This window comes from Accipiter gentilis, chromosome 16 (genome assembly GCF_929443795.1).
Source record: "Accipiter gentilis chromosome 16, bAccGen1.1, whole genome shotgun sequence".
Taxonomy (NCBI): Eukaryota; Metazoa; Chordata; class Aves; order Accipitriformes; family Accipitridae; genus Astur; species Astur gentilis.
Window position 1 is genome coordinate 6,164,647 of NC_064895.1, and position 24,800 is coordinate 6,189,446.

Sequence of the window (24,800 nt, forward strand, 5' to 3'; positions counted from 1 at the left end):
GATACTACTTGTTCCCATATGCCTTACCTCCTTCATTCTAAAATGGTGCTTTTCTCACATCGGTATATGGAAAAATACTGAATACTTTCTGTTATGATCTGATGGATGACATGGGAAATGTTGGAAGCAACAAACAGCAACTAGAAGTGTGGAATTTTGTTGTTGTTGTTTTGGTTTTTTCCTTCCCCACAAGCACACCTATAGTCTGGGTGCATGAGAGCTGCATAGAGCGATACCTTAAGCTCTGTAAACCAAAGCTTTTCTTTGGATTTGTATCTCATAACTTGTATCTTCAGAGTTTTTCAGGTGTGAAAGTTACAGATTGAATTGCTGTCATTGTCCTGGTGTTACATGAAAACCATCATCCTGGCTGTAAGAAGCAACCTACGTTGTCTTGAAATAGAATGAGCATCTCAACTTCTTCTAGAAATTAAATTGAGGAGATTTGATGTATTCCTGAGGCTTTTACTATGGCTATGGAGGAGCAGCAGGGCTGGCAGAGGCAGGGGCTTCACGAGCAAGGGCCCGGGGGAGCAGGACAGACCCAAGGGTGGTAGTCAGGGTCAGGCCCAGCCCTGGGGTGGCTGGACAGGGCTGCAGTGATGGGCCTGGGTCCAGGGCCAGGCTGGGACGTCAGCCCACGGTGCTGTGTGGGAGCGCTCTGGCAATGTCCCCAAGGGGAAGGGGACAGCCCACGGCTGCTCTGAGTTGACCTTGAGCCCCAGGAGCCAGATCTTCAGGAGAAGGGATGCTCTCAGGGCCCCTAGAGTGAAACCTGAAACATGTCATGTCTTGGGCAGCTTGCTGATAGGAAGGGTTGCAGTCTGTGCCCATAACTGAATTTAGCTGCTCTGAAGAAGTTTTGAGTAAAATTCTTCATTGTAAATGCCCAAACTCCCTTACAACAGAAACTTTAAGTCTCTGTATTGTTAAATCACCTTTATGTGGGGGTGTGTGTGGATCAGTTGCAAGAAATTACTTTGACTGCACAACTCTACCCTGAAGTACAATGATTCTAGTGCAACTTTTATGACCAGCTTCTCTGTCCAGCTGTATTTCATTTGCACCTTAGTATGTCAGAAATACTTTGCCCAAAAGGAGTCTGTGTCTTTCATAAGGAGACCTGTGGTGTACAATATTATTAAAGACCATTAGAGATAGCAGAGATAAATCAAAATACTGGAAGAAAAATGCCCCCTTGATTTCTAACAATTTTTTTTTTCCTAACAACTTTATTCCCTTAAAATTTGCAATTGCTGGATTTAGACATCTAGTCTGTATATAGTTTGAATTTCTGACTGTGGATTCATTGACTAAACACTTCTGATTAAAGATAAACATGAGTAGAAGTATGACACTGGATTGTGACTTACTTCCTTCAAATAAAAGAAAAAACAACCCATGAGATTTCTAAATCTCATCCTATCAGATGCAGAAGCTACACCTCACTGTTTTGAGAAAAAGTTTAGTAATTGGGAGATGCAAAGTCTCAAAAGGCTTTTTTTTTTCAAATAAGCTATTCCATGCTGTTTAATTTTGCCAATAAGATCGTTGCACATCTGTCATTGAAATTCTGAAATTTTTCTTCAGATTTTGGTATGTCATGTAAGACCAAGAAGAATATCTGTGCTGTTATCTACTTGTGTCAGATACAGTTTTTTAAACTCTCTGCCACACTGCTTGTGTTTTATAGGAATAGGTTTTTCAAAATGTATTTAATAAAGTATTTTTTTAGCTCTTAGTGAAGATATTTTGAGAAGAGATTCAATGTGTAGTAATTCTTAGTAGTATACCTTTACTGCTTCAGCATTCAGCATCTAAAATAACTTCCAACAAACTCTAAACTTAATTTTCCAACTGTCAGAAACCATGAAGATCTCTAATAACCGTAAATGCCACATATCAGAGATGCTGAAGTGGAACTTAATAATTTGAAGTATTTTGTTGGTTTCATAAAGACTTCTTATATCGTTGGGAGGTATTTCACAGCCAGCCTTGGAACCACATTAAAAATGTGGGTGAATGATGAAGGCAGAGCGTGTTTGTCTCTTGAGATGTTACCTTGACAGGCTCTTTATAAATGGAAAACCGGTTTAGTGAAAAGAGCTGCTGTGATTACTGAATGAACATAAAGCTTTCACTTCTCTGTCATTTAACAGCTGGCAGATTACAGAACTGCTTTTTGGGAAGAAAATTTAATAGGTTAGTATTAACAGACAGATACATAAAATCACTTTCTCTCCCAGGGTTTATGTGAAACAAATTGATGTGCCAGGCTGCACCTTAGAGGGACAGTGCAGCGAGAACTGGTGCCTTTCAAACTTCAGAAACCCATAGAAGGCCATAGGTAGCTGTTCAACAGGCTAAAGTCTCCAGGCAACAGAATTGTATGAAAGCCTTGGGGAAAAAAGCCTATTTGATCTATTTAAGTCTTTTGAATTTGTGCAGATATGATCCTTGCTATCAGTACAGTGCAGATTTTATCCTTGCTTCATTCTTTCTTATCCTGTGGGATTGTACTTTTAACTGATTTTTTTATTGTCTTTTTTTCTGGTATATCCAAGCAGATGGGGATAGCTATATGTTGCAAACAAACCCCCCAAACTCCTTGGTTGTATGTGAGAAGGTTGTCCCATTCCATCCGAGGTAGCAGCAGAGCTACTCCTCTGACATAATCATTGTAAAGGGAAAGCTGATCTTACTGCTTCTTTCTATTTACTGTGGGGTGTATCATAGAATTATTTAAAAGCAAAACAGACGTGAAGTGCTCTCTGAGGGACTGCAAAGGGATAGGCCAGTGATCGCATAGCCATCCAAAAGTTTAATGTCCATCTGCTACAGTAGCTGCCGATGCTCTTCCTTGTCTGGGATGAGTGAGCAATCAACACCGTCCTGGTGTCTTCATCTACACCAGGATATAAGCCCTGTCAGGACGTGGGCAGGGGCGCTAACAGCCGTCTGTACTGTTGTTAGATGGATTGGGGCATGAGTTTTGTTTGGGCCAAGTAGCACTTTCCTGAATGACTCTTGGGAATGACTCAGAAGTTGGTACAGCCTGCTGACTGTTCCGAACAGGCAATCTGGATGCAGCCATCCTGTTTTGCAGGCTCAGAAACTGTGGTAATAATGTGCCAGCTGGCCTCAGTTCCATTCAGTTTTACTGCACAGTGTAGTCAGCACGTCTCCTTATCCTGATCTAGTGACTCACATGTATGTGAAGTGTGTAGAAGTGCAGCACGATGTCCAGTGAAACACACAGTCTTCTAGGCTTTTGAGCAGAAGAGACTTAGGCTTTTTCAGATTTGGAGATCACCCTTACCACCTTGCACACTTGTAGTGCAGAAACAAACATGGAATTAATGAATTCTGGGACAATTTCACTATTAAACTCTCTTCCGTTGCTTCCAGTAAATAATCTTTTAGACAAATAATAGCAGACAATCTCCTTTAGCTGCACACTGAACAAGTATTGTAGTAAAGTAAACTTTTCCTTTGATACAGCATCAGCCTCACAGATGGCTTCATTGTTCAGATAGCCACAATACTAATTTGGCTGTCAAGATTGTGATAAAACTGAGGAGGATGAAAATACCTTCTGGTGTTCCATATGCTGTTCTGAGATTAGGGTTAAAGTAGACAACGGCAACCAAAGTGTACAGAATGTCATATTACATAAAAACATTAAAAAGAACTAGTGGGTTTCTTTTTTGTTTTGTTTTATTTTTTTACCACATTGGTGGTGTTGGAGTCCCAAAAGAGTTACGGAGATGGAGAACACATGGAAATTGTTTAAAAGTGTCTGTCTGCAAGTATCAGTTATAGCCGCAATCTCTTAAGCAGAGCTAGTTGAGAATCTAGTGTCATGTCCAGATCCAAATGGTCCTGAGAGTTAGCTCTCTACAGAGTAAGTTTTTGTTAGACCATTAGTGAACACAAGAACTATAAATTGGGCTAATATAGAATTCAGTGGGGTGGAGGATAGTTTTTGAGTGGACTCTGAAATGCCAGTTGTGCAAAATGAGTTTAAGAGTAAGTTAAAAAAAAAAAAGGAGACTCATGATTTGTAACTACAGGTTAGGAAATCTTCACTAATTAAGAATCCCTGAGATCTAAAGCTAATCAGATTCAAGCCTGAGGACCAAAGTGCTTTAGAAATTTCAAGGGAATTTTACACCAAACGTTTCAGAGGAAACATCTTGAGAAATCTGTCCACTCTCACTTGTTGCCGCTCCCCAGTTCCTTACAACTTTATTACTTAGTAAACAATGTGTATGGGTTTCACTCTAATCAGTCTCGTTGTTCTCCTGGGAACAACCACGGGTCATCATCAGAAGATTGAATGGGTATGCCTCTAGTTGTGGTTTTTACTTATTCTTTCAGCTTTTTTTGTAAAAGCATGTTAATGAACATGAGTACTGTCTATGTTTAGCTCTATGGCTACATTTTAAAAAGAGATCTCTGCAGGCAGTTAGCTTGCCTGGAAACTGATGTTCAGAGCCAGGTTTACATTGCTCTATACAGTAGGGTGCTGAACGATCCGAGCTAGTTGCTGTCAGCCACTTCACAGCACTTGGGAGTGCATATGTAGTTACTGAAAAGGCTAAACTGGCTTATTTGCTAGGGTGAAAAGCTAAACTCACTTGGATGTGGTGCTTTTAGGACTTTAACTATTCTTGCCATACTTCAGTGTATTTTGTGAAAGTACAAGTGAGTTTGAAACTCTTCACACCCTGCTCCACTGAATGATGGAGATGCACCCTGACTTAGGTTTGAAAGTACTACTCTGTGTCTGGGTCATTTCTGTGCTGGCTCAAAGTTGATGTAATAAAAGGATCTCACTTGTCTTTTCAAGTAACTGCTCTCACATATGCATGCACAGGTTTACTTGGTTTCTATGGCATCTATAAAATAATAGTTGTATGTAAATAATAATCTTGCTCCTCCAGAGTGATCCCAGGAATTTTTATTTTCAAAAGCTCTGACATTTGGGTTTAATATTTTTGTTTCTTATTTCTGAATCCTGTATTTGATTAAAGGGATATCATACAACTTTTTCACTAATTTTCTTCTAATACAGAATGGAAACAAAACAAAGCATTTCTAACAAGCACAACACTGTTTTAATTTAGGTTTGCAGTGGGTTTAAGTAACTTTTTTTCTCTAGAACCCTGCTTCCTTATCCCATCAGTGCAGCAGCATTTCTAGCAGAGTGCTCTCACGTAATGAACAAACGGGGACATCAGCTTGGCATGGTTCAAGCTTAAGGGCTTTTGAAAGAGCTTTTAAGGTTTCTCATGTCAAAACTGACTAATAACCCCACCCCCTCCAAGCCCCCCAAAACCACTTAAGGATGGATTTGCATGATGGGCCACAGATCCTTTTTCTAGAAATACCACATTTTTTCAGCTAAAAATTACGTGCTAAAATGTGTACATATGTGACAGAGTTTCCAGTAGTTCTGACGGTGCCACTGCATTTTACTGAGAAAAAAAAGTTTAGAAAAAAACCCAACAATTTAAGCTTGTGCCTATTGAGCCTCTAAAATTCTCCTTTTCTGATTAATTAGGATGCCACAAATAACATTATGTCAAATTGCGTATGTAGGGTTTTGCTTTTTCCTTGCTTGTTTCTCCTTCTCCTCCCATTTGTGCAGAGTCCTTTTACTAGGTATTTTTTCTACCATGCAAAGAACTTGCCTTATAGAAGGCAGATGTAATTAAGGAACTTTAGATCATGTTTGCATAAAGTGGTTCATTTTGGTATCTGAATTTGTTTTCTTCTTGCTGCTCTTCATTCTTATTCCCACACTGAACCAGCATCTCAGCTGCACAATCATCTATATATTCCCGCCCCCCCCAAGCTGGGACATTAATTGCTCCCGCTTAAACATCCTGCCAAACATGTATTTACATGCGCGTTTGAGGAATTTTTTTTTTTCTTTCAAAGCCATATCACTTCTCTGCACTTATTCATAGATTGGTCATGTAAACCCCTGTAAGAAACAAGAGGACAGCACAAGGCGGCACTGAAAATAAGCAACAGAAATTCATATCGTTGTGTTGTAAACAAAGGTTTGGTGACAGAATTTGCTGTTGTAAAGAGCGCTCTCTGCCTCACCTTGGCTGGTTAAATGGAAAATCTCTGTTGCATGTTGTGAAGAGCTGACATATGGAAACAATTAATTTGGGAATCCTTTCTTCCTTGTGAAGTTATCTGAGTCCTGAAAGCTTACAAACTCTCACCTCACTAAACTCACATTAAAATCGATATTTTCATCAAAGCTATGTTCACTTTCACAGACTATAGCTGTGGAGTGCAAAATACTTCTCTGTTTCGTTTAGGTCCATGAAATGCTGCACATTGAAATGTATGTTACCTGAGGTCTTCCCGCATAGCAAGCTATATATAATCCTCCTATAGCAAAGCTTTTGAGATGGTAGATGCTTCTCCTGCCCTTATACTGATGCTTTTGCATAATGCTGAAGCAGGGAGTAAGTTATTTGATGTCGTTGTTGAAGTATGAGCCTGCAAATGCTAACCAGACAAAAGCCTTCGTAACTCAAACAACTTTCTGATGCAATTTTTAAGAACAAATAGGGACAAAGTTGAAAAAGGCACTGCTGCATTTCTGTTATCACAAGGATTTCTAACAACAGCAACAAAATGAAGTATTGAATTTAGAGGGGGAAAAACCCCCTCACCGTTCCTACAGGAAACTGGAAGGACAAGGACTGCAGCCGCTTGAGGACCACAATGCTATCATCCATGTTTCTTAACCATGCATGCTCCTGGTATGGTTTTAACCTGTGTCAAAGACAATTCTTAGCATTGATCAGGGAATAGGACAGCACAGAGCCTTTTTTTCCACATGCCATACCTGTAGGAAGTGAGAAGAAAAAGTTAGTTAGGTGGCTATGACTTTTGCAGTGCCACTTGGCTTCAGGACTGAAGTACAAGCCCTAATTCCTTTTATTTTCAATTACAGGTGTAGATAAGAGGCTCATATGTCATACTGAATTCCTGTTAAAAATTTGCCTCATGTTTGTCTGTAAGCAAGATAAAGTTTGAAGTCTCTGGTGGCAATGGAGTGCTACTCATCAAAGCTTCAAGGGCAAGAGAGGAGCTGTGGAAAGCTGGTGAGACCCCACGGTCCAGCTTTGTTAAAAGCCACCATCGTGGCAGAAGTGGGGGAGTGCCTGAACCAGAGCAGAGAGCACTCCTGGTGCAGGGGCAGTTTGTTCTCGGGACTTCCCTGTAATCTCAACAAAGAGTAAATCAGGGTATAGGAAAGAAAGAAAGAAGGAAAAGGAAACCAGTGTTTTTTGAAGGAATATTACCTTAGTTAGTAATTATCTATTACTGAAGCTGATTTTTTCCAAATTTAATCTGCCATTACTTCCTTTCTTGTCTCTCTCTCAGTCCTATAAGGTTTTCCCTGACCTGTAAGTACTTAGCCTTGAAAACAGAAAACTGGTACGTACATACAAGGTGTTCCACAGTTTGTATTTATCGAGTAATACATGACATTGGGTACTTTGCATTAAGCTTTATCTGTTCAGAGTTAAAGAATCTTTCTTCTTAAATGTATTTCGCTGAAACATAAAGCATTTTGATTCTGTTTAATAAACATAATTTCAAGTGTATCTAGATTATTTGTATACAATAACTTCCAATACTTTCTAACTTAAAGAAGAGTGGACTCATGCCTTATTCTGTTAAAATTACTGTCCTTACCTAGTATGGCACGTCGTAATAGCTCAAAATCCAATTTGATTTAGTAGCAACAATCATTGCAGAGAATGTTGGGAGCAATAGAGAGAATATCTGTTTGTGAAATCTGCCTCAACAGTTTTTATTCACAATTCATCTGTACAGTTGTATGTATTCTGTTGTCTTGCCCTCATTAAGCATAAGCTTGTTCTCTCATCTTAGTAACATAATTCTCAATATGGGTCAGACAGACCCTTGTTTCAAGGGGTTTCCAGGAAAAATGAGCTTTAGGAAAAAATAGGCTTCAGATTGCTAGATGTATAAAATCTGTGTATACTTGAGTAATATGTATGTGAATCTTTTCATGCTCCACTGCTTTGTTAATAGTAACAAGAAAACAAAAATTTTGATTGTGCAATATATGTTGTTTAATCATATAAATACATCAAGATAATAGCAGCTTAGTACATTCCTTTCTTCTCTCTTGAAATAAGTGTGCTTTTCCATGTAAAATCAGAAGTCAGTTAACTTTCTCATTCTCTGCGAAAATCAATTTTAAGTGTCTCAATGAAAAGACATGACAGACCCAAATGTCTGTGTGTCGGCAGGCTGACAGGATAGGAGGTGCACAAGTGGGTCTCTTAGACCTTTTGTCTCTGCTTATGTTGGCCAGATGAGGAAGCTTCTGCATTCCTTGATTAGACTCCTTAAGACACAGGTAGCCATTTTTATTTAAAATTGTTTTATAAATTAAGGTCAGCCTCAGACTAGTCATGCACCCCCCCAGTCTCCTCTCTCCCTGTGACTGTATGGAAACTGCCCCATAGTTTCATGTTCTGCTTAGAATGCTTCTCATTTTCAACCTGCTTGTAACTGTAATTTGTTTATGAGTTTTCATTTTTGTCCCAGACTTGCCTTCAGCTTGTATAATATTTCTTATGACCTGGTGTTTGCTTTCCAGTGTCTTCATAATGACTGCATTTTAATCTTAATTTCTCAGATTATAGCTGTAAAAATCTTCCTATATCCTCTTAAAAGCTCTCTAGCTCTTGGATCACTTTAGTAGCCCTGCTCTGTGTCTGCTTCAGATTGAATTACTTTTATTTGAACATGGGTAATCAGATTTGTATGCAGGCCTCCACATAAGGTCTTAGCAGTTTCTTGTACTTATCTTTCTGTTTGATAAGTACCTTGTTTAACACACAGAGATATTGTCATTTTTACCTTCATATCCTGTGGGCTTTCAAGCACAGGATGGATTTGATTTTAATGAGTTGAGTGTAGGTCTTTTGACTAATGGGATCCTCAAAAGTGGTCTGGTTAAAAAACAGTATTGGCTTGGTTTTATTTGTTATCATACATGAGGTAGTGAGCTAGAGGTAGTCTTCCAATTACATTTTTTTATGTTGACAGTCTGGAAGTAACACTGTGGAAGGATAGTTGAGAAAACAGGAGTTTCTTCATTGCCAGAAGGTCATCATGATCTTTCTCAGGATGAGAAGGGCAGTTACTGCACACATTTGTGGTGATCATACTGACAAACTGGAAAACAGACCATAGAACACACTGAACTTTTTAGAGGAGGTGGAAAAGCATGATTTTGATATTTTTAAGAATATGACTAATGACTTTCGATCTCTGGTAGCTGGCAAAGTTTCCATTTATAAATTTTGCACAGCCTCAGATGCTTTTTATAGCCTTGGCCTGGACTGTCACGCTCCGCTTGTTCTTCTCCTGTTTCAAGAAGAGAGAATTAAAATCTAGAACTATTGCTCACTGATCTCAGCTCATCTGGGAAAGTGTGTAGTACATCTGAGGCAAAATAAGTGCGAAGAAATAGAAAGTTTTAGCTTTAATTTCAGATCGCCTTTGCACTTGAGAGTTTTCTGGCATTGTTTGTACAGTATTGACTTTTATGGTCTTATAACCAACGGCAAGACATTTATTACATACTTTATAATAAAAGTAAACACACTAAAAATAAAATCCATCAATCTTTCGTTATTACCTGCACAAGAAAATTAAAATATCAATCTCAATGTGGAAGATGTATTAGAGTTTTAAAGTTGCTGCATACTCCCAAATGATTTTCATAGCTGTGCAATCCAATACAGTTTTGCACATCCTTAGAGACAGACAGACACCATTGGGTAAATGCTTGTAAAACAAGAAAGCTGTAGCTTTCAAAAGTGATATCATGCAAGTATTTTATCTGGAAAATATTGCCATGATTTATGAGTGCACAAATACAGAAACAAACACATAACAGGGAACAGATTTCCTCTTATCCTTGGATTCTATGAAAATACAGGTTTCTACTTGCTCAGCTAACAATAACAAACATAACAGCTTTATTTCTGTAAGCCAATAAGGGTGTGGGTTTTTATTTGTTTGGTTGTGGGTTTTTTTAAGAAAAAAATCGCAGGTAGACCCAACAAAGACAGTCTGAACAAAAATGTTGACGGAGATAAATAGTGGGCCATGTCTGATGCTTCAGTATGTACGTTTCTGTGCCATGTAGATTCTTGAAATCTGCATTTGGCACCTTGAAGTGTAAATATGGCTTAATTAACAAGTATTCCATGAACTTGCACTTTGTATGTTTTGGTTTCTGTGAGTGAACTCTTCCTTCCCCTAGAATAAATAAAATGTAATCCATTAATTTTTTATGAAATAATTTTTAAGAAAGATGTAAATATGTGTTGTTAGATAACTTGCGGACTAAAGCTTTCAGGGTTAGTTGTGTGTCTGCATGGGTATGTGTACGTGCACGTGCACATGTGCCAACGACAAAAAGGTTGGTACCACTCCTCTAGTAGTTTCTTCTCATGATGATTTTTTGTAACTCTGGAGTTGGGAAAAATTTCCTCATTTTATTTTGGGGGGGGATAAAGGTGAAAATTCTATTCATAGTTTTCTTCCCCCTCCCCCTCTTTTCCCCCCCTCTCACAAATAGATTAATAGTCAGCTTAGATCGATGTCTTATGTGAGATTTATATTTTGACATATCAGCTGCTGGAAGAGGTTTTGGAGAAATCCTGGGATCCTTTATTAAGAAAAACCTTAAAACTGGAGGCATTCAAACTGAAGATTTCTTGTTTTGATCTTATGTGCATATGTGTGTATATATATATAACACAAACTAAAATAAATAGACTTAAAAATTGAGTGTTCACAGAAGCCATTATTAAATAACATAAGGAAAATATTATATAGAGTAAAAATTAATTTAGTGATAGCACCAATGGAGAGTAATTGTTTAATTACACTTCCTGTGGGAGGCATTTCTTTTAGCCATTATTTTTCTTATCATGTGTTTTCATCTTTATTATACTGAGGGTTTTTTACATGTCAGAACTTAAAATTTTTATATTTTTATTATTTTTATAGAACCAAGAGCCCTAGCTGTGGACTAATCCTTTGTATTACAATAAATATTATCCTTTTATCTGTGCTTGCATAATCTGTGTTCTGGAAGCATATAATCAAAGTCAACAGTAAACTTGAAGCTCAGGATGATAAAAAATAGGAAAGAAGTTATAATCAGATTAACTAGCATGAGCTGCCAGTGGTTGTAAAGGGGCTTGTTTGTCAGCAAACTTCTTGAAGATGGACACATAGACTGATTTAAATTGGGAAGGGTTTCTGGTGTTCGTTTGATTAACACCCACTCACCCTCACCAAAGAAGAGCAAAGTTAGATGAGGTTGCATAGGGTCTTGTCCTGTCATGGTTTGGATATTTCCAAGGACAGATTTCACAATCTCTCTTGGCAACTTATTTCAATCCTTGGCTGCTCTCAAGTTGGAAAAAAAAGCCCCAAACATTCTAAGTTCTAAATGCAACTTCCTTTGTTGCAAATTGCATCCGTTACGTCCCATGTTGTCACTGTGCGCTTTTGAGAAAATTCTTCCCTACACTTCTCTGTGGAGACAGGATTAAGATCTCCCCTTTCCAAAGCAGTCTTTTCTCCAGGCTGAACAAGCCCAGCTTCCTCAGCCTCCCATCAGAGGGCAAGTGCCCCAGTGCCGCCTGACCATAGTGCTGGCCCTCCACTGAACTTCATCTGGTATGTTAATGTCCTCCTTGTACTGGAAAGCCCCAGATGGGACACAGTACTCCAGCCATGGACTCACAAGCGCAGTATAGAGGGGGAGAATGATTTCCCTTGGTCCGCTAGCTGCTCTTTCACTCTTCTACAGCTTGGGGTGCAATTGGGGGTCTTTGCTACCAGAGAACATTGCTGCCAGGTCCTTTCCTGCTAAACCACTTCCCAGCTAGCTGGCATCACACTGTACAGTTGCATGGTGTTATGCTGTCCTGGGGGCAAAACTTTGCATTTGTCTTTGTTGAATTTCATGATATTTGTGTCACGATGTTTCAAAGGGATCTTGATGGCCTGGAGAATAGCAGTCCTGCTCTCCAATATGGACTGCTCCCTGGTTTGGTGTCCTCCTGAACTCGAAGAGGGTTTGTTCCATCTCCTATTGCAATAAAAGTTATTAAAGAATATCAGCTCTGGTATGTACCCTTGAGGAATCAACTAGCAACCAGCTGCCAGTTGAGGTCTTTACTGGTGGTCACCACATTTTGAACCTTACAGTCCAGCCAGTTTTCTCCCTACCCTGAACTCCAGTTATCCATTTCATGCTCCACTGGATCTATTACAAGGCTACTATGGAGAGCCTTGTCAAAGGCTTTGCTGAAGTCATGGTAAAAAACATCCATTGCTCTCCCCTAATCCTCTAAACCAGTCATCTCTTCACATAAGGCAATCAGATTGGTCAGGCATGATTCACCCTTAGTGACTCCATGTTGGTTCTTCCAGCCTGCTGTTGAACTGGAAGTTAAAATCTGGAAAAGATATTCCGTTTGCCGGAAGCTTGTCACTGTTGAAGTACAAAAGGAGTCATTACTGGGCTGAATACAGTTTAATGTCTTCATTAATGACCTGGACAACAGAGTGCATGCTCAGCAAGTATCCAGGTGATACAAAACTTGGAGGGATGGCTGATATACCAGGTGGTTGGGCTGCCATTCAAAGGGATCTTGACAGGATGGAGAAATAGGCAAGCAGAAATCTCATAGAGCTCAACGAAGAGATATCCAAAGTCTTGCACCTGGGAGTGAATAATCCCAGGCACCAGTAATGGATGGGGACCGAGCAGATAGGAGGCAGCTCAGCAGAGAACCTGGGGACAACCTGTTGACCACAGGTCAGCAGTATGCCCTTGTGGCAAAGACCAACAACCTTCTGGATTACATTATGCAGAGCGCTCCCAGCAGGTTGAGGGAGGTGATTGTTCGCTTCTATTCAGCACTGGTGAGACCACACCTGGAGTGGTGTGTCCAGTTCTGGGCTCCCCAGTACAAGAAAGAGACATGGCCATACTGAAGTGAGTCCAGCAAAGGGCCACAAAGATGGTTAAGGGCTTGGCACATCTGACTTGTGGAGAGACAGAGATCTGGGATTGTTCAGCCTGAAAGAGAGGTTGCTCAGGGGAATCTTACTGACATGTGTAAATTCCCTTCTGGGGAGGGGTAAAGATGATGCAGCCGGACTCTTCCCAGTGGTGGTCACTGGCAGGATGAGAGGCAATGGACACAATGTGAAATACAGAAAATTCCATTTAAACATAAGAAAAAGATTGGCCTTTTTTTATTATTACTGTATTTATTTATTTCTTCTGTGAGGTTGATCAAACACTGCAAAAGATTGCCCAGAGAGTCTGTGGAGTCTCCATCTTTGGAGATACTCAAAACCAAACCAGACATGGTCTGGGCAACCTGTTCTAGCTTCTTTGTCTCTCTTGCTTTCCAAAAAGTGTCATATCTGTGAAAGCAATTTTGTAGGCCATGTTGGTTTTGAGAATAAAGAAGAATTTTGCAGAGGGTAAGACTGTGCAGTTTCTGTCAAGATACTGTCCTCTGACAAATGACCTACATGCATCTACAGTGTTCCATACTAATGCGGAAATCAGCGCTGGTAGATCAATTAACTATTCATTGTACATAGCTCTCGGAAATAGAAAGGACAAAGTTGTTTAATAAATTGACAGTGAACTATTACATGCTTTTCAATTGATTCAATATTTGGAATTATTTAAAACAGAAAGGTCAAAATGTACTGTAATGGAGTTTAATATAAGACATTAGAAACTTAAAAAAAATCAAATATATTGATTTTGTAGTCTTTTTCTCAGTAGAAATGGCAAGTACAGTTCTATAGAATTCTTTAGAATTAGTTTTTCAAAGCAATTTTCATTACTTACACCTTAGAAAAAAAGCACTATATTATTTCCAGAACAGATTTCTTAGAGAAATACTTTTACATATATATACATATAAGTATCTTTCTAAGTCCATCTTTTGTTCAGTACAGCACTTTTAGTTTGGTAGATTGAAAGGGTATTAATTTTTTTTTCTCTAAGTTCCTGTCATGGTTTAACCCCAGCCAGCAACTAAGCACCATGAAGCTGCTCACTCACTTCCTGTCACCCAGTGGGACGGGGGAGAAAACTGGGAAAAGTAAAACTCATGGGTTGAGATAAGAATGGTTTAATAGAATATTAAAAGAAGAAACTAATAGTGGTAATGATAACACTAATAAAGTGACAACAGTACTGATAAAAGGATTAGAATGTACAAATGATGTGCAGTGCAATTGCTCACCACCTGCTGATTGACACCCAGTTAGTCCCCAGGCGGCAATCCCCCCACCCTCACTCCCCCCCAGTTTCCATGCTAGATGGGACATCACACGGTATGGAATACCCCGTTGGCCAGTTTGGGTCAGGTGCCCTGGCTGTGTCCTGTGCCAACTTCTTGTGCCCCTCCAGCTTTCTCGCTGGCCGGGCATGAGAAGCTGAAAAATCCTTGACTTTAGACTAAACGCTATTTAGCAACAAATGAAACCATCAGTGTTATCAACATTCTTCACATACTGAACTCAAAACACAGCACTGTACCAGCTACTAGGAAGGCAATTAACTCTATCCCAGCTGAAACCAGGACAGTTCTTTTTCAAATGAAATTGCTTTTCTGAGTTGGAGCAGAGACTTTAGTTTCAGTGCCATTCTTGCAAGAAAATCTAGTGGTTTTTCCTTGCCTATTTATTAGCATATTTTGTTCTGTTTTCATAAAGAGTATAATTATTACCCTTCTCAAAAATTATTTTCTTCTTCTACGACTCTGGAAATACAGTCATAGGTATATCTTCTATTTATACATGAAACCGCAAAGTATAACACTTACAGCAGCCATGGGGACAGGGTATCATGGTCTGTGCATCACACCTATTAAACATCTTGACATATGCCCTGAAATTTTCTGTAACCCTAATTTTCTCCACACAGCTTCTGAAATTCCTCCCAGTGTTGTAATTCCAAAGCTGTCAACCATATCAAGGGAGTCTCTAACTTCCTCCTGACTTAAGGTTTTTCCTTCGTGTGTGGTTTTGCCTGTGGCCACCAATATAAGAAGGTAATGTTAGGAAACACATAGGGGACTGTAACAGAGGGACTATGGAACAGCAAGAAGTAGGGAAGTTTGCTTTTGGCTGAATTTAGGTACAACCAGGAAAACTTTTCCAGTTGTTTCAGAAAGAACAGGAAAAAGAACAAATAACACAGATCCTTGTAAAATCTTGTAAAGCTATTGAAATAAGTGAAGGAAAAACATGCCTCTTGCTCTTTCCTTTCATCTTTCCTCTTCCTATTTTTCTTAATTTCAATTAAGCTGCTTTCTGAATTGTTGCTGTCAAGTTCTGACTACCATGTGTGTCACTGGCCTATAAAAGCTGAGGAACTGATTCAGAGAAGGGTGACAGTGTTATCTTTAACTGACATAAGCAGTGTGAGCTTTTTGCTGTTAAGGCCTTTAGGTGATCCTTGCAATCTAGTTTATGATCGTGACTTCTGAGAAAAAAAATAATCCATTATGTTCTTCTGAAATCATCATCAGATTGAGCCTCTGAATAGCGCTTTCAGCAAAGGTTAGGAAGTTAATTTTCATAGTTTTATAATTGATTTCAGATCTAGATGCCTTATTCATGTAAAAATTAATAGGAGTTGGGCTGCCAGAGACTTCAAAACCTTTAGAATTTATTAGAAAGTACCTTTTTTTAGCTTGACCTTTTAAACCAAAGTACAAAAAAAAAATCTTACCAAAACAGGACATTACATTGCCAGTAGTTGTCATGATGGGTTTGAAGTAACCATGGGGAAAATATATAGGCACTGCTTATTGTGTGTTTAAAGACTTGCATTCTAGTGTGATGACCACAGTAAGAAAACTTACTTACCATAGTAAGAAAAAAGATGTGGAATAAAATAGTAATTACAAAATGTATTCAGTTCAATGACAGCTACCATTTATATTTTGTTTTTTCATTATCAACCACTGCTGTCTAATCTTAGGTGATTTCTCTGTTACGATAGAAAGGGGTAAATGATGAAATCTAATATATCCAACAAAATAAAGGAAAGCCTCCATAGGTGAAAGGAAAGGATTTTGTTTAAGCAAAGGTCTATGTTTAAGGTGCTGTGAATATGCTTTCAAGTGGCCTGTGTTGCAAATAAATATGGAGTTTTGCTTCAGAAAGAGTGTTAAAAAGGCTGTGTAAATAAATAATCTGATACAGGCCATCTCAGAATTAGTAATTTGTTACATCTGAGTTTATTTAACAGCCTTTAATTGATTATTCATATATTGTCAAAAATGGTGCCATTTCTCTACTACATTTTCCAGTCCTGTGGTGGTGTAGCCTTTTGCCACTGTCTCGTAATTATAGATTATGATGTTTTGAATACTTTTCTAAAAAAAGTTAGTTTAAATAGTGAGTTAAAACCTTTGGCATGTTATCTAATTAATAAATTGCATTCTGGATTTGGATTATGTGCATTTGTCAAACAGTTCTACTGTCTAGGAAGATACAGGTAATGTATGAGGAAGGCCTATCCTTCAGCTTTAATTTCATGAATAAATCTTACTGCACAGTGCTCGAGATTGATCTGTGCTAGGAAGTGAGGTCCACACAGGCTCTTATGTCTGTCAAAATGGTGAAGATAGACTCTTGAGGAGGAAATCTCAGGAGATGGATCTGCTTGGCTACCCCATTGTACATATTTTTGCTATTAAAATACCAAGACTAAACAGATTCCTTTCCAAACATTGTAATTATTTTTTTTTTCCAAACCTAAGAAGGACTTGAGTGAAGAAAAATGAGATAAAGCATGCTATCTGCGAACACTGTAATATTAGGTCAATATAAAAAATCCATTACCTTCAGTGATTCTGTGTAGTATAGTTTATAATTGTTCTCAATACACAGTGAATATCAAATTATTTCATGAATCAAACATCTTGATAATGAAAGATGCTGTGGCACTGGGGATTCTATGAGCTTCCTCCAGGAAGGCACTGCAGATTCTCCATCCTATTGACAGTAGACCTCAGTAACACTACAGAAAAATACGGGTCTTTTACTGAAAACTTGGCAATGAAGTTAAAGCTTGATGGACATATGATAGCTTTGGTCAGCCAGAACTCTCATAATCTGAAGAGTAAACTATTTTGGTTACTGTTAGGAACCTTCAAAGGATAATTCATCTTAGGTCCAGACTAGAAGCAGTAAAGTCTGTGCAGATGAAATTGTGCAGCTACCTCAATGTACTTCAATCAGAGTTTTAGAAAAGCACATAAATAATGCTGCTGAATGCTTGATCTTGACAAATAGTGAAATCCTGTGAACTATTACGTGTATTATTGAACATGGCTGTCATTCTCAGATGACTCATCTTTTACTGGTTTTTAGGAGGTTGTGGTAAAATGCATGCCAGTTTCAGAATGCCAAGTCCCATTTTTTCTGGGGTTCTTGACAGATGTAGTGGTAAGAAAAGGCAGAAAAACATCATATTGTAGGAGACCTTTACACAGATAGAAGACTGATTGGCTGCAATACAGTTTCAGCAGTTACCTAGTGCCAGTTATCATGTATATGGCAGACCTAGATTTGCTATGATGTGTTTTCCTTGGGAATGCAGTTTGTCAGAAATCATGGTATCTTTGAATAATGCATTTTTCTTCTGCATAGCACACCCACTCATAAAAATAAATACTGAGTTTTGGATTTTATAAATATTCCTGCACACAGGAGATCTTATGAGGAAACTACTTCATATTACAGTGTTTTGTAAAAATGTTTTGATTCAAAAATAACAGAAAGAGAGATTCTTGTTTCAGCTGCTGGTATTCTGCTGTGTCAAAGCACGTAACAAATTTTTATTTGTTTGACTTGTCTTGCAAAATTACCTGTATTAACCTACCGTGACTAAAACAGCAAAAAGGGGGAAATTTGCCAAGAGAGAGGTAGCAATTTTAGTACTGCTATAAAACATATAATAGTGTATAGCAATATATGCTGTAGCATATAGTGGATCATTGTTGCTAACTTTTTGGAATGTAAATTAGTATCTTTATTCTAATTATTCCGATGTCTTAAAATCACTTTATTTTATATGTATTCATTCTCATACATGTGAATCAAACACTGACTCTCTTTCCAATGTGAATGAGCACATCCAAATAAATATCCTATTCTATTAAGGCTGCTGAAACAGCATAGAAGAAGTGTGGGTATCATATTGTTTGCTTCTAGCTCAGCAACCTTAAGTAGTTCCTCTAATGCACAGAAATGTTAGATCTCTGATCTGCAACATTGGTAGAACATTCATCTAACTCATCATTCATTAGAGGGTTATATGGCTTTTGTTACCTTCTTAATATTTATAGAAGATTTTGACATTTTTCTCATAAAAGGGTGTTGTAAGTGAAAGTGCTCTTTTAATTTTTTTAACCTTTTTTTGGCCTTTTCAAAATTTTCTCATGTAGTTTGGGTTGTAACTTAAGTGTAATTATGATCATTTAAATGCCAATGTGACTAACTGTTTGAGTAATGAATTAAGGGTGTGCATTCAATAATTGAACTTACATGGTATAATGGGGCTTAATTAGCATTGATATATTGATATAATGCTTTACAACACTCTGAGGATGTGCATGTATTGAGTAATTAATCCTCTCAACATGCAGGTTAGTGAGGTTAGTATGGTTATGTTTATTCTGCAGATGGGTAGAGTAAGGTAAGAAAGAAGTACGGGGTGAAAGAATTTGTCCATGAAACATGCAGTTTCTGAAATGATACCAGAATTACATGTGAGCTTTTCAGACCACCATTTCTTTGATGAACACATTTATCTTTTGTGCTCTGTTCATGACATATTTCAGCTTCCTGCACTTATTTGTTCTGCTCTGAAGGAAATTAAACAATTTTAATTTGTACTACTTCAATGAAAGGAATGGCATGCCATTAATAACTTTCAAATGAGATAGAGAACAAAAACAATTCCATTTTCCTCCTCCCCAACACACACTTTTGCTTTTCCTGGGTGGAGGAGTATCATCTCTAAACTGATAACGAGTTAAGACAATCTCTTCCAAATAACTAATGCTTACAAATGGTAGTAACTTTCTGCAATAAAAAAGAAAATAATTATGTCCATTCATATCAGCCCAATGTTACTACTTAGTCATTGTTTCCCTCATATTTTCTGTTTCCATTAACAAAGACTGACTTAATTTATTTTCTAGAACATGGAGTAATCTGAAAATAAGCAGAAAATCAAACTTCTTTAATACACTTTAGACTTCCATTTACTGTCAGAGACCAGTTAATTATTGGATCCTTTTAAATTGCTATTCTATCAAGTAAAATGAAAACTGTACATAAAGTGCCGTCTACTGCCTGGATCCATAATGATGATGTATGAATATTTTTGCAATATTACAAAAAAAGAATTAAATAAAAACTCCTTTTACTTCATTCAGAGTTTTGGGAGAAACAGCAAAGTTTATAGGGTATTTTGTTTGAAAATAGATCTGTAAAGAACTTCACTGAAGGAGTGTTAAACCAAAAAATGAGTTTGAAATTAGCTCTGAAAGTCGTGATGCCTGTTACTAACTGAAATCTTTTGTGAAAGTACATTCCGTAGCCTAATTTCTCCATTTTTATATAAGAATACTGTTTTAAAAAATGAAAATAAACCCAATAATTTAATTACAAATGTTTGACAAGTATTTATTACTTCATTCTGCAGCATTTAACCATAATATTTTTCTTTCTTTCTTTTGACAGTATTACCTAGTCATACTTGTGGCAACCCGGGAGAGATACCTAAAGGAGTACTTCATGGAACCAGATTCAACATTGGAGATAAAATCCGATATAGCTGTATCTCTGGTTACATCCTAGAAGGCCATGCCATGTTGACATGTATTGTGAGTCCTGGAAATGGTGCATCATGGGATTTTCCAGTTCCTTTTTGCAGAGGTAAAAATAAAGACATGAAATATCTTTCAATTATAAAGACAATATTAAACCACCAGATTAAATAAATTTATTTTGAGTTTTTTGGGTTTTTTTGTTGTTTTTTTTTTTTTTTACTTTCTAAATGTAAAAGTACTAATGTACTGTCTAAAAATCTACACCATTTAAAACAATAATCACAATTCAGAAGCAATGACTCTCCAGAGTTTACATTCAGAGGTAGATGTTATCTACTGATCTTTTTTCATTTATGTGGGGGATAGCTATAGCAATTTGACAGCAGGACCTGGCAAATGCTTTTGCAAATTTCTGCTTTTGGAAACTTTCTGCCAGGAAGAAGCTTGAAATCTTCAACCATATGATCTTTGAAGGGGACATCTGGTGGACCAGTGCCTTTGAGTCCAACTCCTGCTTAAAACATGGATAACTTCAAAGTTAGACCAGGTTGCTCAAGGCTTTGCCCAGTTGAAATTTTATTATCTCCATGGATGTTGATTCTCAAGCCTCTCTGGGAACCTGTTCTAGTGCCTAGCTGCCCTCATTTTCATGACCAGTTTGAATTATCTTTTTACAGATTATATCCATTTCCTCTTCTGCTGTTGTGGACCTATGAAAAGATTCTGGCTCCATCTTTCCTAAATTAAACAGTGCAGTTAGATTTTCTCATAGCCTCCTCTTGTCTGGGCTGAAGAATCCATTTCCCTCATTCTCTAGTCTCATACATGATATTCTTCACCATCTTAACCATTTTAGTGACCCTTCTCTGGACTTCTTCTAGTCTGTCAATGCCAGTGTCTCCTTTGTACTGGGAGAGCATAGGGTGGACACAGCAGTCCAGACGGGGCCTCCTGAGTGTCAAGTAGATGAACTCTGTCTAGCTCTCTCTCTTTAGCTGCTGGCTATGTTCTTGCTCATGCAACCCAATACGAGGTAAACCTTCAGTGCTGCAAAAGTCCACCACTGACTCAGCTTCTATTTCACCAGGACCTCAGGTCATTTTGTCAGAGCTGCCACCTAGCAAATATTTTTTGCATGGGATGATACTGTTCCAGGTATGGGATGATCCTGTTCCAGGTATAAGACTTAGCATTTCTGGTTTGGAATTTCATGAGATTCCTGTCATTCTTCCAGGTTGTCAAAGCCTGTCTGAATGGCAGTCCTGCCCTTCAGGGTGCCATCTGCAAACCTTGTCAGAGTGCATTCAATCCCATACTGCAGACTAATGGTGAGGATATTATATAAATTCAGTCCCAATTTGAATCCCTGGGGAATGCTGATAGTCACTGACCACTAGCTTGACTTTAAACAATTGGCCTCTGCTATCTGAGCCTGATCATTCAGTCAGTTTTTCACTCACATAATAGCCCACCCATCCATTCTGCATGCCCTCAATTTGACTACAATGATATAGTGGAGAACTCTGTTGTGAAAACTTTGTTAACGTCAAGCTAAATCTTTTTGTCAAATAAAGCAGTCAGGTAGCCAAGGATGATTTGCATTGGCAAAAGCTGGCTGTCCCTGTTCAGCTTTTTGTCCTTTGTGTGCTTGGGAACGGTTTTCATAAACACACCATAATTTTCTGGAGGTCTGACGTGAACTTGATAGATACACGGTTGCTAGGATCCTTGGGGTTTTTTTTAAATGAGAAATGAAAAATTACCTCTTTTCCAGTCATTGGGAATCAGCCTTGATTGTCATAACCTTTCAAAGATGACACAGAGCAGCCACACACTGTGACACACCAAGAACCCTTAGGTGCATTCCATTAAGTACCGTGAACTTGCACATATCCTGTTTACTTCTGCAGGTTCTTGTATTGTTTCTCCTGTGCTGTGGCTACTACTTTTCTTTCCCAAACTTCTGCATTTTATTGAGAATTGGGAGGCCTGAGGGCACCCTTTGCTAATAAAGAGAGAAGCAAAGGGGACATTGAGTGCCTCAGCCTTTTCCATGTCTTCATCACAAGGTCACTCAGCCCACTGAGCAGCAGCACCACCATGTCCTTCATTTTCCTTTTGTTGTTGATATACCTATGGAATGGTTTCTAGTATGACCACTCTTCACATTCCTCACCAGTTTTCATTCAATCTGAGCTTCGGCCTTCTTTCCTCTATCCCCGCATTCCTCAGCAACACTTCTATATTCCTGTCAAGTAGCTCATTCCTGCTTTCACATTTTGTACACTGTTATGGGGGGGAGGGGGGGCTTTGCATTTCAGTTAAAACAACTCAGTCGGGAATTTCCTGTTCAGCCCGAGCAGCCTACTGCTATGCCTATTCATTTATGTACATATATATATGCATCGTTCTTGAGCTTTGAGGAAGCTGCCCTTGAAGACAAACAAGCTCTTCTGGGCCTCTTGGCCCTTCAAGTCATCAGCCCATGAGAACCTGTCTACCACTTTGCAAATAAGTTGAAATCTGGTTCTACTATTTATCTTCACTTCCCACAGGATCTTCAGCTCATGGTTATTGTAACCATAGCTGCTGTTGAATACTACTTACCTGAGTGCTTCTTTTTTTCTACGCCTAGTTGGCCTGTCCAGTGCCTGCATTAAAGACATTCTTCCCGGTGACCTCAGAAACCTAAGGGATTGCTTGCCCTCTGCTATGCTGCCATCCACACAGATGTTGGGATGGTTAAAGTCTCCCATGAGAACCAGAGCCTGCGGTTGGGAAACTTCTAGTTGTTTAAAGGTTTTGACCACTTCTTAATCAGGTGGTCTGCAGCAGATATTCATCATAATGAAGTCCCCCTTGGCTTCTTCCCCTTCTCATTCTAGCCCACAGGAGCTCAATGAGCCTGTCGCCTGTTATGCAGAAGAGCTCTGTTAATTCAAGATCCTACTTTGCGTAGGGTGCAGCCTCTCCTTTTCTTCCTGCTTTTCCTAAGAGCCTGTGTCTATCCATTGCAGCCCTCCGGTCAGGTGAGCTGTCCCACTAGGTTTCTGTAATCTTGATGACACCAAAGTCGAGTGACTGTATGTGCACTTCCAGTTTGTCCAGTTTGCTTCCCATGCAGCACATTTTTGTGTACACTTCAACTGGGCTTCTAGTCATGTTGCTTTCTGAGGGGGAGGGAGAGAAACATTCACTGCCTCGTCCCATGTGTTCTTTCCTGGGCCTGTAGGTTTTGGCCTGCATCCCTGACAAACTTGGTTTGGAGCTCTTCTCGCTAGGTCAGCAAACCTGTTGCCCTGTTCAGCCAGGCAGATCCCATGTCTCCCCTGCTGCCCTTATTCCTTGAAGATGATCCTGTGGTCAAAGAGGTCAAAGCCCTGTTGCCCAGCACCAGCTGCTTAGTCAAATGTTGTTCTGCAGGAATCTGATGTTCCTGCCTGAGCTTTTCCTCTTGCATTAAGGAGAATCCCTCTGGTGTCCCATGCTTTTCAGCCTAATCCCAAGCTCTCTGGACACCCTTTACTGCTCAAATTCTCCCTTGGCAGTATTATTGGTACCCATGCGGATGAGCAATAAAGGCTATTTGTTGTCTTCTGTAATACTTTGTAAAGGTTTGTTGTGACTGAAGGGTCTTAATATAATTCCTCACAGCAAAGAAATATTTTAGAAATTTCTGTTCTTCAAAACAAATGTAAGAGTTAATAATCAAAAAACCAGCAGAGATTTGGGTCATGTCTGTTGTTTGTATTTGATTTCAATCAGTATGCCACAAAGATTTCTTTTGCTAGGTCTTCAAAAACAGGAAGAAAAAAATTTTCTAACCATTCAGTTGCCTGATCTTAGATGTTGTTTTTTTGTTTTGTTTTGGTTTTTTTTTTTTCCTTCTAATATGAGGTAGTAAACAGGTTTCAGAAAAATATACATGTTGTAAGTTCATGGTGTTGTCAGTGTCTACTAAATATTTGTTCTGTTTCTGCAGATACTGCCCATTTTGGCAGTGTTCGCTGCATACAAATGTCTCTAACAGGACTGAAATTTTGTTCATCACTGTAACTCTATGAATTTAACCTATTAATAAAAACTCGGGCAGTGTCCTAAACCCCTTGTAGAACTTACATGAAATCCAAAGACTTCTGTGTACCTTCTGTCAAGAAATGACAACCGTAACAGAAAAGTTATTTAACAGTTAATGATTTATGTGAGCTGAGCCATTGCCTCAGTGGATTTTTAGAGTTCATGTAGAATGTGGATTTGATGAGGGATTTTAGACATTCCTTATTTTATTTCATTTTATCAGTCTGGAACATATGAAACGAGGTAGCCCTTTCCATTCATTATGTCTTCAAGCAAGAAATGTTCCACTGCTGTTTCTCTAAGAACCTTGGTCTTTTCTATGAAAGCACCTTTTGTTACAGTTTTGTTTCTAGATGGTATTTTTCTTTCTTGTCATTGTAAACTAATTTTGTGGCATCCATGGAAGATAATATAGCAGAGTTAAATAAAGCTACATGGTTTATATACTAAAAAACTATAACAACCTTGGTCTCTAGGGTATGTTTCCCTAGCTTTGCTTATGCTGGGAAATTACTATTTTCTGCAGTTTTGTTGCTTAATGTTTTCAGAAGCATTAAGAAGCTGGTGTCCAGTAATTTATACATTAGCTAACCATATAAATGCTGTTTCTGCTCGAAAAATTCCTAGTGAATTACTGAGCCTTCAGGAAGATGTAGAGAGCATTGACTCTTCTATCTGCCATTTTGTTTCTCCGGCTGCTACTCAATTTCAGAGGTTCTCTCTTAAAAGTAT

At 38.5% G+C, this 24,800-nt stretch overlaps 1 protein-coding gene across 1 annotated transcript in view; it reads left to right on the plus strand.

Moving 5' to 3' along the window:
• The window catches only part of CSMD1 (CUB and Sushi multiple domains 1), a 1,244,565-nt gene that overhangs the window by 562,584 nt on the left and 657,181 nt on the right, over window positions 1-24,800 (plus strand). The window contains exon 4 of the mRNA XM_049818613.1: window positions 19,903-20,097. Within this exon, the coding sequence (XP_049674570.1) occupies window positions 19,903-20,097 (195 nt within the window). The remainder of the gene's footprint in view (window positions 1-19,902; window positions 20,098-24,800) is intronic.